Below are 13,541 nucleotides of genomic sequence, written 5' to 3'. Positions count from 1 at the left end.
TTGATTAAGTATTAAAGGCCCTGGTGGAAAAATGTTTATCAAAATTCCGACCATCCTAATTAAATGTTATAAATGACAACATCTCAAAAAATATTTTGGCCTTTATTTGGAAGATACTATTCAACTGAAAATGAGAAAATGCCTGCTGTGAGCCCAGTGAGTGGAGTCATTTGCTTTGATCTTTGGTTTAACTCCTGGCATAATTTCAGCCACATCTGTTTCCTCCCTTACTTGATCATCTCACTGAACCCCATGATCGGCTCTTCCTTACAGTGAGCTCACCATGTACCTTCTAGAAATGCACTTGGATGTGAATATCACATTCATCCATTAACAAACAAGGGATTGGTACTAAATGCAGTGGGAGATGTAATAAAAGAAGAAATATAGAGGAAAATCCTAGCCAGGCACGGTGGCTCACGCCTGTAATCCCAGCACTTTGGGAGGCTGAGATGAGCAGATCATGAGGTCAGGAATTTGAGACTATCCTGGCCAACATGGTGAAACCCTGTCTCTACTAAAAAGACAAAAGTTAGCTGGGTGTGGTGGCGGGTGCCTGTAATCCCAGCTACTAAGGAGGCTGAAGCAGGAAAACTGCTTGAACCCGGGAGGCAGAGGTTGCAGTGAGCTAAGATTGCACTACTGTACTCCAGCCTGAGTGACAGAGCAAGACTGTGTCTCAGAAAAAAAAAAAAAAAAAAAAAGGAAAATCCTATCATAGAATTGATGATGGGGACAACGAGCAGTGGGGTGTGGTAGGAAAAACGTGGGATGAATCCCAATGTTCTTAATCCAGTACATGCAGATCTTCCTCAGAAAAACAAAATGTTCATACATGCTCCACCAAAAATATCAGCCAGCTTCTCTTCCTTCCCTCTCTCTTTCCTTTTTTTTTCTTCCCTTGTTTTGATCCACTTGCAATGGAAACAACTGGTAGTCTCTCAAATTAAGTTAAATCTAAATTTTTCACTCTAAAATTAATTCTTCATAATTTAACTTAATCATTATAAAAGTAGACTTCATTTACAGTTTCATTAGTTTCCATTTTAACAATAAGATGAGACACTTGAAGAGAAGTAGAAGCTCATATTAAGTGAACTTAACAAAATGAAAAAAAAAAATCCAGAAAAGTTATAAAGATATCGGAGTGGCTGAGAAGCAAACTTTTATTATTAGAAAAACGAAATCCATCTTAAAAATCTTGCTTGGAAAATACAGTGGTTTCATGTTTCATATAAACATGTACTTTTGTGTATTTGCCTAAAGGAACATCTACTTTGGCATTTTAATTAGCTGAGGACCGTCATTCTGAATGGCAGGAATAAGCCGAAGCAATAATTACTTGTAACATTTAATGTCACAAAGACTGTGATGTGTACTTTGATTATTTAATTGTCCTTTAATTTCCCATAGGAAGACTTCTTTATGCCAATCAATCATATTTTACAAAATCAACCTGTTTCTTCTTTTCGCCCTGGGTGAGCCACATCCCTGCACTGTTGCTCCACTGGGTACCACATTGCATCATTTTTGCTGACATGCTTGTCTCTGGCCAAATGCAGAGGTGGTTGAGGACAGTGACCATATTGCACTTGTCTCTGTTTTCCCAGAGGCCAGTATAGTGTTTGTTAAATGGTAGGAACTCATCAAATACGTGCTGATTCTGTTTACTACTTTTAATGATGGACTCAAAGGGAAATTACCAGGGCACAGAAACAAAGAGAGAGCTCAGGGATAAAGGAACTGAGGCTGTGGGGTGGGTCCAGGGGTGTCCTGGATCAGGACTCAGGCTATGGCACTGAGGGGATGAGCTTTTAACACCCATAGGGAAAAGAAGATATTTCCTTGGGCCAGCCAAACGTGGGCAGCTGCAACTAAGACTCTTGAATAAAATCCAGAGCCTCAAACTGCTATTCCTTCTGTACAAAGAAGTCTAGAAGAGCCCCATTCACTAGCTCAGGGAAGTATCAATAAGCTTCCAAGGATCAATCCAAACCCTAAAGTGTTGGGTTTGAAATTACATTACCTGATTCATAATAAGAATTCCAAATTGAAGGGTTGTTAATTAGGTCAAAACCAGAGAAAATCCTTGGGGCTATGGCAGAAGCAAGAATGACACTGCTGGTAAATGATACTTTAGACTACAGTGTGCAGGGATGTCCCATCTGGGGGCCGGGGCAGTTCCTCCTGAACATAACCTCACAATAAAAACCAAATTATAAAGTACCTAAGGCAATGGACCGTATGAGGAAGAATCAAAAGACATTAGAGGTAGTCAAATTAGCACCACGAGATCTGCAGATACGACAACAACCTGAAATAGCTTCTAAATTAAGATTAAAGTAACAAAAGAGGGATTATAATCCATATGAATGAGTGAGTTGTTAAGGAAAAATAACGAGTATTTTTTAAAATGAGCCACATAAACTTTCTAGAGATGAAAATGTAGATATTGAAATTAAAAACTAAATGGTTATTGAGGAACTGGATGAACTGCCCGTGAATGGGAGAGGCTATGAAACATCTCAGGAAATAAACCACAAAATAGCATAGAAAGATAAAGAAGTGGAAAATAGGAAAAAGAGACTGAGACACAGAGGATATGATGAAGAGATTCAACATACCTCTGATAAAAGTTTGAACAAAGCAGAACAGAAAGACCAGGGAAGAGACAAAACACAAGGAGATACTGGACAATGACGTTGCAGACCTAGAGCGGATTATGAGGTCTGTGGTTGAGAATACACAGCTGAGTCTCAAAAATAAAAGTCAGGCTGCATTTTGACACATGGAATCTACTGCCCATGATACAAAGAGCAAATCCTACAAAAACTCCCACTGAGACAAGGGACCAAGTGTCTACAACAGTTAGATGGACAGGAGAGTTAATCTCATTCCCACAGAGGCCAGGAAATTATGGAATCCTGTTTTTAGAATGTTAGAAAAAATTATAAATAATCACAATGGGGAAAAGATAAAGACTTTTTAAAATACAAAATCTGAGTGGGTATATTATATACAAACCCTCATGGGAAGGATTATAAAAGGAAGCATTTTAGTAATATGGAAACTGAGTCCAGAAAGGTGGAATGGTATTTGGAAAAAATAGTAAACAAATACATTGTTTAATAAAAACAGGAATAAACATTGAATAATTTGAGCAGTTTAAGTTTAGAAAAATTTAAACCATGCTAGTATGGAAGATGAGAAAAATTACCAGACTCAGAGCATGGTCCCTGTATTGTTCAACAAGAAAGTGGAGATACTATTAATAATATACTTTGTTAATCATGTGTACATGTTACGGGTTTTAAGGTAATAACTGAAAAAACAAACTAGAGTATATAAGTTCCAAGTCACTAGAGAGAATAAAAGAGAATAAACTCCAGGAGTCCAAAAGAAGGCAGAAAAGAAGGAAAAACAAGTAGAAGCAAAAAAGATACAAATTGGGTTTTAAAAGATTTTAGTAATAATTATAATACAGGTAAATGGATCACACTTGTCAAATAAGAGAGAGAGATGTTTGGATCAGAGAAAAGGACATAGAGCTACATGCTGTTCACCAGAGACACACCTAAAACCTATATCCTTTTCATTGACAAGGAAAAGCTGAAAGTAGAAAGATGGAACAAGGAACACCAGGCAAATACTAACCAAAAATAAAATATGGTGGAGGGATATTGACAGGAAAGAAAACAGACTTCAAGGGAAAAACACTGCTGTGGGGTAGAAAGCTTTTCTATTAGCTGTGTGACCTACTTTCCCTTTCCCGAGGCGACCTCTCTATTTGCGCTTTTATCTCTGCCTGGAAGAACGTTGGTGGGCTGGCATCGTATTATCTCTGCTATCGAAAGCACAAGGTAACAACACTGAGAGAAAAATTTCTTCTGATATTTTCTGGCATTTTCATTTGCCGTATCCAGCATATGCGTTCTAAAGGTGTTTTGGGGGTTGGTTTGTTTGGTGGAATTTTTGGTTAGAGTCACTCTCTTGTATTTATCATAGAAAGGTAAGTCTGCCTCAGGTAGTTTAGAAAGTTAAATCTGACTGTGAATGTGCACTTATTACTATTACTGCTACAATGACAACTAGTACTATTTTTAATTGCTAATTGTAATGAAAATGTGAACTTGAATCTCTTATTCTAGTCTTAGCTTCTGCCTAGATAAAATGGATTATTTTCATTATCAAATAAAATAATGTCTGAAAATACTTTGAAGGACTATTATATGTATAAAACATTTTGTAAAGTATTATTATAATACTGAGTACTTTCTTACTAGATTACTTTAATCTAAATACAATTATAAATTAACTTAAAAAAATTATCAAATGTCTTTTAAGATGAATTTACACTTTGCCCAGAACCTAGTTTTAAATAAATGGGACCAACAGCTGAAAAACATACTTTAGGAAACTAGAGTAGAGAAGAATAGGAATAGGTACTATGTGAGGTTACCATGACTTACCAATGTGATTTTGATCAATGGGTGCTGAGTAGTCACAAGGCAACTTTGGTGCCATGCTGGTCCATGTCCATGAACATGGGCATCCCTGCCTAGTGCTGGGCACCGTCTGCCTGTGACTCACCCCACACACAGCCTGGCACCCTCTGCAACCTGCTTCTACTATAAGGTTCCAAGGCTTGATTCCAATTCTGGTTCCAACACCTACTTGCTATATACCACTGGGAAGGCAAGTTATGTAGCATCTGTGAGCCCCCATTCTATTAAACTGTCAAATGGATATTACCTCCAAGGGCCCTTGTGACCATAAATGAGCCAGTAGAAGCTAAGTGCCTAGCAGAGTAAGTAGGTATTTTTAATATAACATTTACTACTTATAAACTATGATGAGGCTGGAATCAGAACCACTCATTGGGATCTTGCCCATCATAAATAGTTTGGATTTATTCCAAAGGTTCTTACCCAAGGATAGGAAGCCTTTGCAGACCTCATAGTCATTGCATTCCTGATTCTACTCCAAAGCCTCCATTTGCATCCTCAAGAAGCCTGATTACAGCTTCTTCAGCATTGTGTGTGTGTGTGTGTGTGTGTGCGTGTGTGTGTGTGTTGGAGGGTGGGGGGAAATGTTTATTTTAAATAATTGGAAATAAAAACTCACTTAAGTGGATGGCACCTTTGGAGTCCTTGGTCCCCCATCCACAGAATTAGAGGCTGGATGAGGTTATCTCTAGGTTCCCTCTCACCTCTTGAGTTTTAAATTCTGAAATGCTAAATAGCATCCGATGTAGAAAGCATTTCAGAGTCAAGGAATCATGGTGAATGTGAGCAAGAAATTTCAATGCAGTGTGACGAAGGCCACCGACTCACCATCCCTTCTCTCACCCACACATTCCTTTACACATAGAACCCACCCTCCTGCTAAGGCATCTGGAGAAGGTCCGCTAGGGCACATATTTCTCTGCCTGAGAATAGCTGGCAATGGTGAGATGAAGGGGCTGCTATATGGGCCTAGGAAGGCACCTGAGGCAGAGGTGTCTAAGGAGATCCAACAAGTGAGAACATCAGGATGCCAGGCCCAGATGCAGAGGCTGGGAACCCGCCAGAATGCGGAGCAGGACGCCATGACTGTGAGCTGGATTCAGAGCTTCGAGTTCGGAAGGAGTCCAGTTGGGGTGAGAATGGGGGTGGAACGTTTTCTGAGCAGTGGTACCAGGAAACTGCACTTGGGTGCAACCCAACATTCCTTCAAGCAGATTGATATTAAATATTTATCTTGTGTTTTTCAAGTGCCCGAAGTAGTACAATGAACAAAACAGGGCTGCAGTGAACTCACTGAAGATCTTTCCATCCACAAGAATAAAAGTAATAACGCAAAATGGGAATCCCGGCCAGTCAGCAGGAGAGGAGTTGGTGGTGCAAAGGCGGGCTCTTCAGAGTTGGATTATGAAAGTTAGACGATAATTTCCAACCGAGGAGACAGCTGGAGGCATGTCAGAGTCAAGGAATCACGGCATATGTGAACAAGGCGTTTTGACGCAGCGTGATGAAGGCCACTGACTCACATTCCTTCTCTCATCCACGTGATCATTGACACATAGAGCCTGTCCCCATGCTGGGACATCTGGAGAAGGTTCTGCAGGGGACACCTAACTCGGCTTGAGAAAGGTTGGCCTCCATGAGATGAGGGAGTGCTAACCAGAGCCGGATGAGAGGAGAAAGTAAGAAAGGACCCCATAAAAACGCTACAGTACAAGGAACTCTATATATTCAAGGGGAAACAGAAACAATTTAGAGGTCTCAGTGAGATCTTATATGATGGAGGTTAAGCTACGTGACACAGATTGTCAGTCCCACGGTGTAAAAAGAAGGGCTTGGTGCAGGAGTTGGTGCAGTTTCAAGGTTTCTTGGAAGGTGCCCGGTGGCTGGGCCCACCCACGTGCACAAGAACTGAGACCTGGGCAATGTGGGGGTAGCAGGGAGCCAGCATGGGGCGTGCCTCGGGTGGGAGTGAAGGGGCCGATGGAGGCAAGGGCTGGGCTTCTCACAGAAATAATGATCACAGAAAAGATATGCCTGCCATGTGTTTGAGAACATGTCACTGAACAAATACCTGTACGATTTTTCTATCAACAGGAAAAAATCTGCAATTCATCATTATCACCCTTTTTTTTTGGCCTATTTCGATATTTTTCTACCTTTTTATCAAGGCCAGTTGTAAAACAAGCAATCAATTTGATTTATTGGCATTACGCTTTTTGTGCAACAGAGAATGACAGAGGCAAAGCTCTTGGAAGAAAACATTAGCCAGGCTGACCTCTCTTCAGCTTCCTTTATGAAGTATTACATTTTATGTTAGTTCTTCATACGGAGAACTGAAAGCTGGTATTAGAGCACAAATACTGCCTTTGGCATCGAAGTTTTCAGAAAGTTACCATATGTTAATAGAAGGTAAGTTTCGGGTATTAAGTACTCTTTAATAAACTCAGTATTTAATTCATAATAAATGCAAATCATTATAAAACCTTACACAAATGGGAAGCTATTAAGAAGCCAGGGAATGAGCACTTAGGAAGAGACAATGTTTCTCCGTGACCACTGCGGAATATTTGTGATGAGCAGTTTTTGACTGAATTTGGATGGCAGAGTGCAGAGTACACTTAAGCCTTCTTAAATTGGCTGTACACCAATATATTTGATGTTGCAAATTAAAAAAATCCTTAAAGAATGGTTTAAACAGTAAAAAAGGACTTTTTATTAAAGTGAAAAGAATTCCTTCTTGATTTTTTTCATGGATTACATCCAAGGAGGAGGAATTGCAGCTGGCCACTAGGGGGAGCCTCATTCACGGATCTTATGGAATCAAGTTTAGGAGGACCAAGTGTCGCCACGTCTAGGCTTCCTGGGCACTTTGACACCATCCAGGCTTCTTGTGAGGAGGAGGTAAGCACCAATGCATTTGTAGCATTGAAATCTTCCCTTTGTGATACCACGGAGTCAAAAAGAACTTCCTAGCATGTGGCCTGTGGAGGCCAGGGTCCTGGGAAGCTCCAGGGATGGGAGGGCAGGAGGAGCTGTGGGTGTCACCTTGACAGCTTACCGGGGCCTCAGGCTGGCCACAGGAGGAGCTATGAGAGGGGCAGCAGAGGGTGGGATTCCAGCGAGGCTGAAAGGGAGGCACCAGAGAGGAGCAATGCTTTCCCACAGACGCAGCACAGTTGTTGCTGAGATATTTTTTTCTGCCCCCAGCTCTATGTTTCTTTAATATAACAACTTAGACAGTAGAATGAAAAAAAGTCAGCTTGATACCCTAAATATACCACATGCCCCCATATCCAAGACCAGATTCCCTGGGATAGAAAATGATAAATATGGCTAGTTAGTCACAATGATCTGAACTGACTTAATTAGAACTAGGTTGGGATTTCCAATGGAACCACCAATGATGGTTCCTGTTTTGGAAACCTGAGAAATGGGCTTCAGGAGATTTGTGGGGGCAAGGAAGAGAGCAGGGGAGCCTGTGTGCCTTTCCACCTGAGGGATGATTCCGGCAACACAGAAAACCAGGCTTCTTTCTACAATAAGTGTTTTCAAACTTTGCCAAAGAGTTCCATCAGGGCCTTTCGGAGTGGATTCATATTAACCAAGGGTCTTCCCTCCTCTATACAACCCACAATGTCTTCAGGGGGTTTCAGAGAATCGAGATGCTATGTGTGCATTTGGGTAAAGCAGAAGCCACAGTCCCATTTTTGGAAGAGCTTTCAATACAATTTGAAACATCTAAACTATCAAACAGTAAACAAAATCCACACAAGTTTGCAAAGGTATAAGGCACAGAGGACAAAGTGCTTACAGTCGACTGCGGAAAGGCAGAGACAAGCTTTGGAATCTTAACCACCCTTGGCCAAAGCCTTTCAGCACATCAGACTGGAATGCAACGGACAGCGTGGGGGTCAGGACTGCCGCTTTTCAGAGCTTTTGAAGGGAGGACGAGGGTTCTAAGAGGCCACTATCGCGCTGTCCTGATGTTGTTGCTAGCAGTAGTAGTGTGTTTTATGAAAAGCAAAACAACATTGCAATAAAGCCACAGATGCAAACTATAAACGCATGCAGAATGAGAAAAAATCTTTCATAGAAGCCACAATACTCCTGAGAGGTAACAGACAGGCCACAAACCTCAGGAGGCTTCCTTGGCGGTGTCATCTAAATGCGTTGTTACAGTCTAACCAGCAGAAGAAATCATAATTTTGACAATGTGAAAATATCTAGACTGTAGTCTGTAACTGCAGAACTCATATAAAATGCATCCATTGAAAAATATTTTAAAGAACATTTCTATTTATTTTTTATAATAGGTTATTAATTATCATGTAAAAATTTTTATTAAAAAAATCTCTGAAGCTTCTCTTGAGAATGCCCATGGGGGCAAGGAAGAGAGCTGCTGAGAAGCTCAGAGTGGCCTCTCTGTCCCAGCTCATCTCCATTGAACAAAACAAAACAGTGGCTTATCTTCAGGGCCTTCTATCCCATTGTTTGCATCCTTACGATGCTCTCATAGACTCATGGCCAGCTAGCAACACTTGCTTTAGACTTTCAATTTTAGATTTAATCTGTATATCCAGAACTAGCATTTAAACCTGATTGGCTTAAATTAAACACTAATAAAAGATATTTTAACATATGCTTTCTTCAACTACTCCAACATTTTATAGCTTGAAAGTGGATGTAGCAATGTATTAGGTTTACTTTTTTTTTTTAATTTTACTTTAAGTTCTGGGATACAGGTGCTGAATGTGCAGGTTTGTTACATAGGCATACATGTGCCATGGTGGTTTGCTGCACCTATGAACCCATCATCTAGGTTTTATGCCCCGCATGCATTAGGTATTTGTCCTAATGCTATCCCTCCCCTTTTCCCCCACCCTCCAACAGGCCCCAGTGTGTGATGTTCCCCTCCCTGTGTCCATGTGTCCTCATTGTTCAACTCCCACTTATGAGTGAGGACAGGCAGTGTTTGGTTTTCTGCTCCTGTGTTAGTTTTAATCCTCCTGTACACTGAAAGCCTCATATTATACTTGCATTTGCTGCTATAAATACTCTGAAAACTTAAAGGAAATGATAAAAATATATTGACACCAAATAAGCAAGAATGCAACTTCTGATGTGACATCGAACGTTTTGAATCATCTTCGTATTCGTGTCTTGGTTGTGCATGAGGGGTCCCAGTCTATATTCTTGGTTATAGACCTGAAGGGTGTGTGTTTCCTTAACTGGGATCTGGAGTTCTTGAAGTGGTAAAGCAATAAGCTCCTTGTTTTGGAAAGCTTTAGGCAAGAAATCAGCTTTCATGAAATGAGCATACTTTTCAAAGAAGCGCCACATTTGAATACCTACCAGAAGCTGTCCAGCAAAGCAGACGAAGAGGATGAAGGCCAGCAAGAGAAACGCAGCCCCAAAGGAGATGCCCAGGACGGACGTTCTACCGGGAAACAAAAAGCAGCAAGTCAGGGTGGAGATCGTTTCTCTCATTCTGGAAAGCTACCAGTAATACTTTTGGGTTAACGAGGACTTTATTAAATGCAGACTGCAATCCTCACTAAATTTTTGAGAAATAAAAATGGAGCTAAAATGCCACATACATGTCCATAGAAAAGGGTCCACACAGCGATGGCCAATTAACTTATTCTGACTCAATAAAACTGCCTCAGAAGCATCAGTTCTTTATGAAGGATAAAGAATCTTTTTAAATGACTCGCCCATGTTCCTGGCAGTTTCATGTGGCACTTGGCCACATCCCCCATCTCGGTGGCCTGTTCACTGCCAGTGAGATCCTGGCAGCTGCCGCCTTAAGGACAGCCTCACCTTGATAGCCTGGAAGTCCTCAAGTTCCACCCTTGTTCCTGTTGACCCAGGAGACATTGAGTCCTCACCCTCCCTAATCTCATGAAACCGGATTCAACCTATTTTGTTCAACATAGATGCAGCAAAATGTGTAGCGAGGCTTTTTACATGCTTGAGTGAGCCAATGAACTCAAAAGCATCCCATGATCATGTGAAAAACATGCCTACCGAGTTGCAAATCCTGCTACTGACAGATTACAGGCTTACTTATAAGAATTGTATACATATCCGAAAGGTCCCTTAAATAATTAAATAATTCAAAGCCTTTTAAAACTTAGTTTAATCCAAGGATAGAAGTTTCAGAGGTATAAAAAGGACTGAAGCACAGTGAATCATCAAAGATGAAATGCAAATGGAACATCCAAGGAGAGGCTGGATGGTGTCTGAGACCAAAATGGAACCTCATGCCAATGAGGTTGGCTAGAGACAGAGAAGAAACAGAGGATTTGGCTAAGAAGAGGAGTAACATCTAGAAACAACGTATGGGATGGAAGAACCAGATATAAGCCAGCCACAAGCTGACATCCTCCTGCAGGTGCACTCCTGTGAGTCCCACAGAAAGAGAAACAAATTGAGCAGTTAGTGCCCTGAGTAAAGCTCCTGATGCTGTCATGATGAGAAGCCACCCTCAACTCTTTATCTCAGATACCTACTCCATTAAGAGGGATGACTACAGGGACACACATCAAACAACATCTACAAAAACTTGAGTTCAAACCAACAATTGGACCTGACCCAATCAATGACTTTCGGGCACTGAGTCATGTCCTAGACATGACTCACAATGCTTTCAAACACCTGGCCTGATAATAATACTTGTTCAGATTTTACAAGTGATGATAAGACTCTGCAGGAGGGTGTGTATATACCAAGTACACCTAGATGGTTGACTAGTCTCATGGGCTGGGCTCATGCTAGGCTGTTCTGACACAAAGATGAGTAAGATGTGATCCTGCAGCAGCGGGAGGAGTGCCAGCCCACATCTCAGAGCTATGGAGGGCGCTTGCCATTATCCTCATGACTAAAGGGGACCACAGTGATTCATCTGCTGAGCTTTGATTTGCTATCTTCTCTTCTGTTTTACGAAGGAGCTCTGACAGGTTTTTTTTTTTTTTTTTTTGGGCACTATGCTCTCCTAGCTTTTTCTCGGTGTCAAGGTAATGCCAGATTCATAAGGCTGAGTTTAGAAACAACATTTCGTCTTTTTTTTTAGGCCCCAAACTGTTTAAATACTGAATGAACGATATCTTCTTGGAGGTTTGATAAAACTCAAGTATAAAATTATCTGATGATGATGATGATAATAATGACGGTGATGGTAATGATGGTGATGATGATAACAGGTGATACAGTGATGGTGACAGGGATAGTGATGGTGATATTGATAGGGATGGTGATGGTGATGACGATGATGAGGATGGTGATGATGGTGATGGTAATGATGATTATGGGTGATGGTGATAGGGATGATGATGGTATGGTGACAGTGATAGGGATGGTGATGGTGATGGTGATAGGGATGGTTATGGGGATGATGATGGTGATGGTGATGATGAGGATGAGGATGGTGATGGTGATGAAGGTGATGATAGGTGATGGTGTTGGTGATGATGGTGATGGTGATAGGGATGGTTATGGTGATGGTGATGATGATGGTGATGATGATGATAATGAGGATGGTGATGGTGATGATGGTGATGATGATGGTGATGCTGATTGAGATTGTGATGGTGATGATGATAGTGATGGTGATAGAGATGGTTATGGTGATGATGGTGACGGTGATGGTGATGATGATGATGATGATAATGAGGATGGTGATGGTGATGATGATGGTGATAATGATGGTGATGGTGATGATGGTGATGGTGATGGTGATAGGGATGGTGATGGTGATGGTGATAGGGATGGTGATGGGGATAATGGTGGTGGTGATGGTAGTGGTGTGGTGATGGTGGTGGTGGTGATGCTACATCCTAAAATCTATAGAGTATTCACTATGTGTCAAGTGCTATGTATATATGTACATATATAGTTCACTTTATCCTCACAATAATCCTATATAGTAGTTAGTATTATTACCTCATTTTTCCAGAGAAACTGATACACCGGGAAGTTGAGGAACTTGCCTAAGTTATACCTCTATAACTTCCCTAAAGTTATACCTCTATTAAGTGATGTTGTCTGGATTTATGTCTACCCAGTTGTATTCCTGATCCAGGTTCTGTTTTAGAAATAGACATGTCACATTTCTGCCATGTTTATTGGTTCTGTTTCTTGAGTCAATTTTGATGATTTTCCTAGAAAATTATCTATTTCATTTAGATTTTCAAATGTAAAATATTCTATATAATATTTTCTTATAATTTAAAAACTCTCCATATTTGTAATTTCTTATGCTTAATGCTATTTTCTTTAGATCAGATTTGTGAGGTTTTGCATGTTTTGTTGACCTTCTCAAGGAATAAGTGTTTGGTTTATTATTAAGGTCTGTTCTTTCTTTCTATATTAATTAGTTTCCAATTCAACTTTAAAAAATTTATTTCTTCTTCCTTAATTAAACTTATATACTTTATCTTGGATTGTCATTTGTTAGAAAATATTTTGTATTTTCTAATAAGTGCATTTAAGGACATAAATATTCTACTAGTTACTGCTTTTGCTAAATCCCACAGCCTTTAATTCATAGCTACTCATTATAACTCTCTTCTAAAAAGCCTATACTTTCAATTTCCATTTTCTTTTAATACTAAAAGTAACTCAGAAGTCTGAATTTTAAATTCCACAAGAATATTATTTTTGGTTGGTTCTTGTTATTTCTAATTTCATTTGATTTTATCAGAGATTGTGGCCTCTATTATTTCACTTTGACAATTTATTTTTCTTCTGGGATGTGATAAATATGCTCAACTTCTATGTCTTATGAGTTTTTGAAAATTCTATGTATTTTTTATGCTGGTAACAAAGTGTTTCTCTAAATATAACTATTGAAGGAACCTTATGAGTTAGTCAAATCCCTAATGGGCTGGCTTGCTTGATCTGTCAATGTTAGAATATATTAACATTTCCAACTAGGAGTGTAGGTTTGTCCATGTATTTGAACATTTTAACACTTTCTGCTTTATTTATTTCAAAGAGACTCTGAAGTGCATAAATATTTATGACTTAAAATTTTGT

The 13,541-nt window shown here is 40.0% G+C and overlaps 1 protein-coding gene across 3 annotated transcripts in view; it reads right to left on the bottom strand.

Annotated features, from left to right (window-relative positions):
* Window positions 1–13,541, bottom strand: part of ADCY2 (adenylate cyclase 2) — a 435,133-nt gene that overhangs the window by 74,051 nt on the left and 347,541 nt on the right. For all 3 annotated transcript variants that reach the window (XM_016952932.4, XM_054684164.2, XM_016952933.4), the window contains one exon: window positions 9,858–9,942. In XM_016952932.4, coding sequence (XP_016808421.1) covers window positions 9,858–9,942 — 85 coding nt within the window. The remainder of the gene's footprint in view (window positions 1–9,857; window positions 9,943–13,541) is intronic.

The sequence above is a fragment of the Pan troglodytes genome, chromosome 4 (assembly GCF_028858775.2).
Source record: "Pan troglodytes isolate AG18354 chromosome 4, NHGRI_mPanTro3-v2.0_pri, whole genome shotgun sequence".
Lineage (NCBI taxonomy): Eukaryota > Metazoa > Chordata > Mammalia > Primates > Hominidae > Pan > Pan troglodytes.
This window is presented reverse-complemented; position numbering and strand designations above follow the sequence as displayed.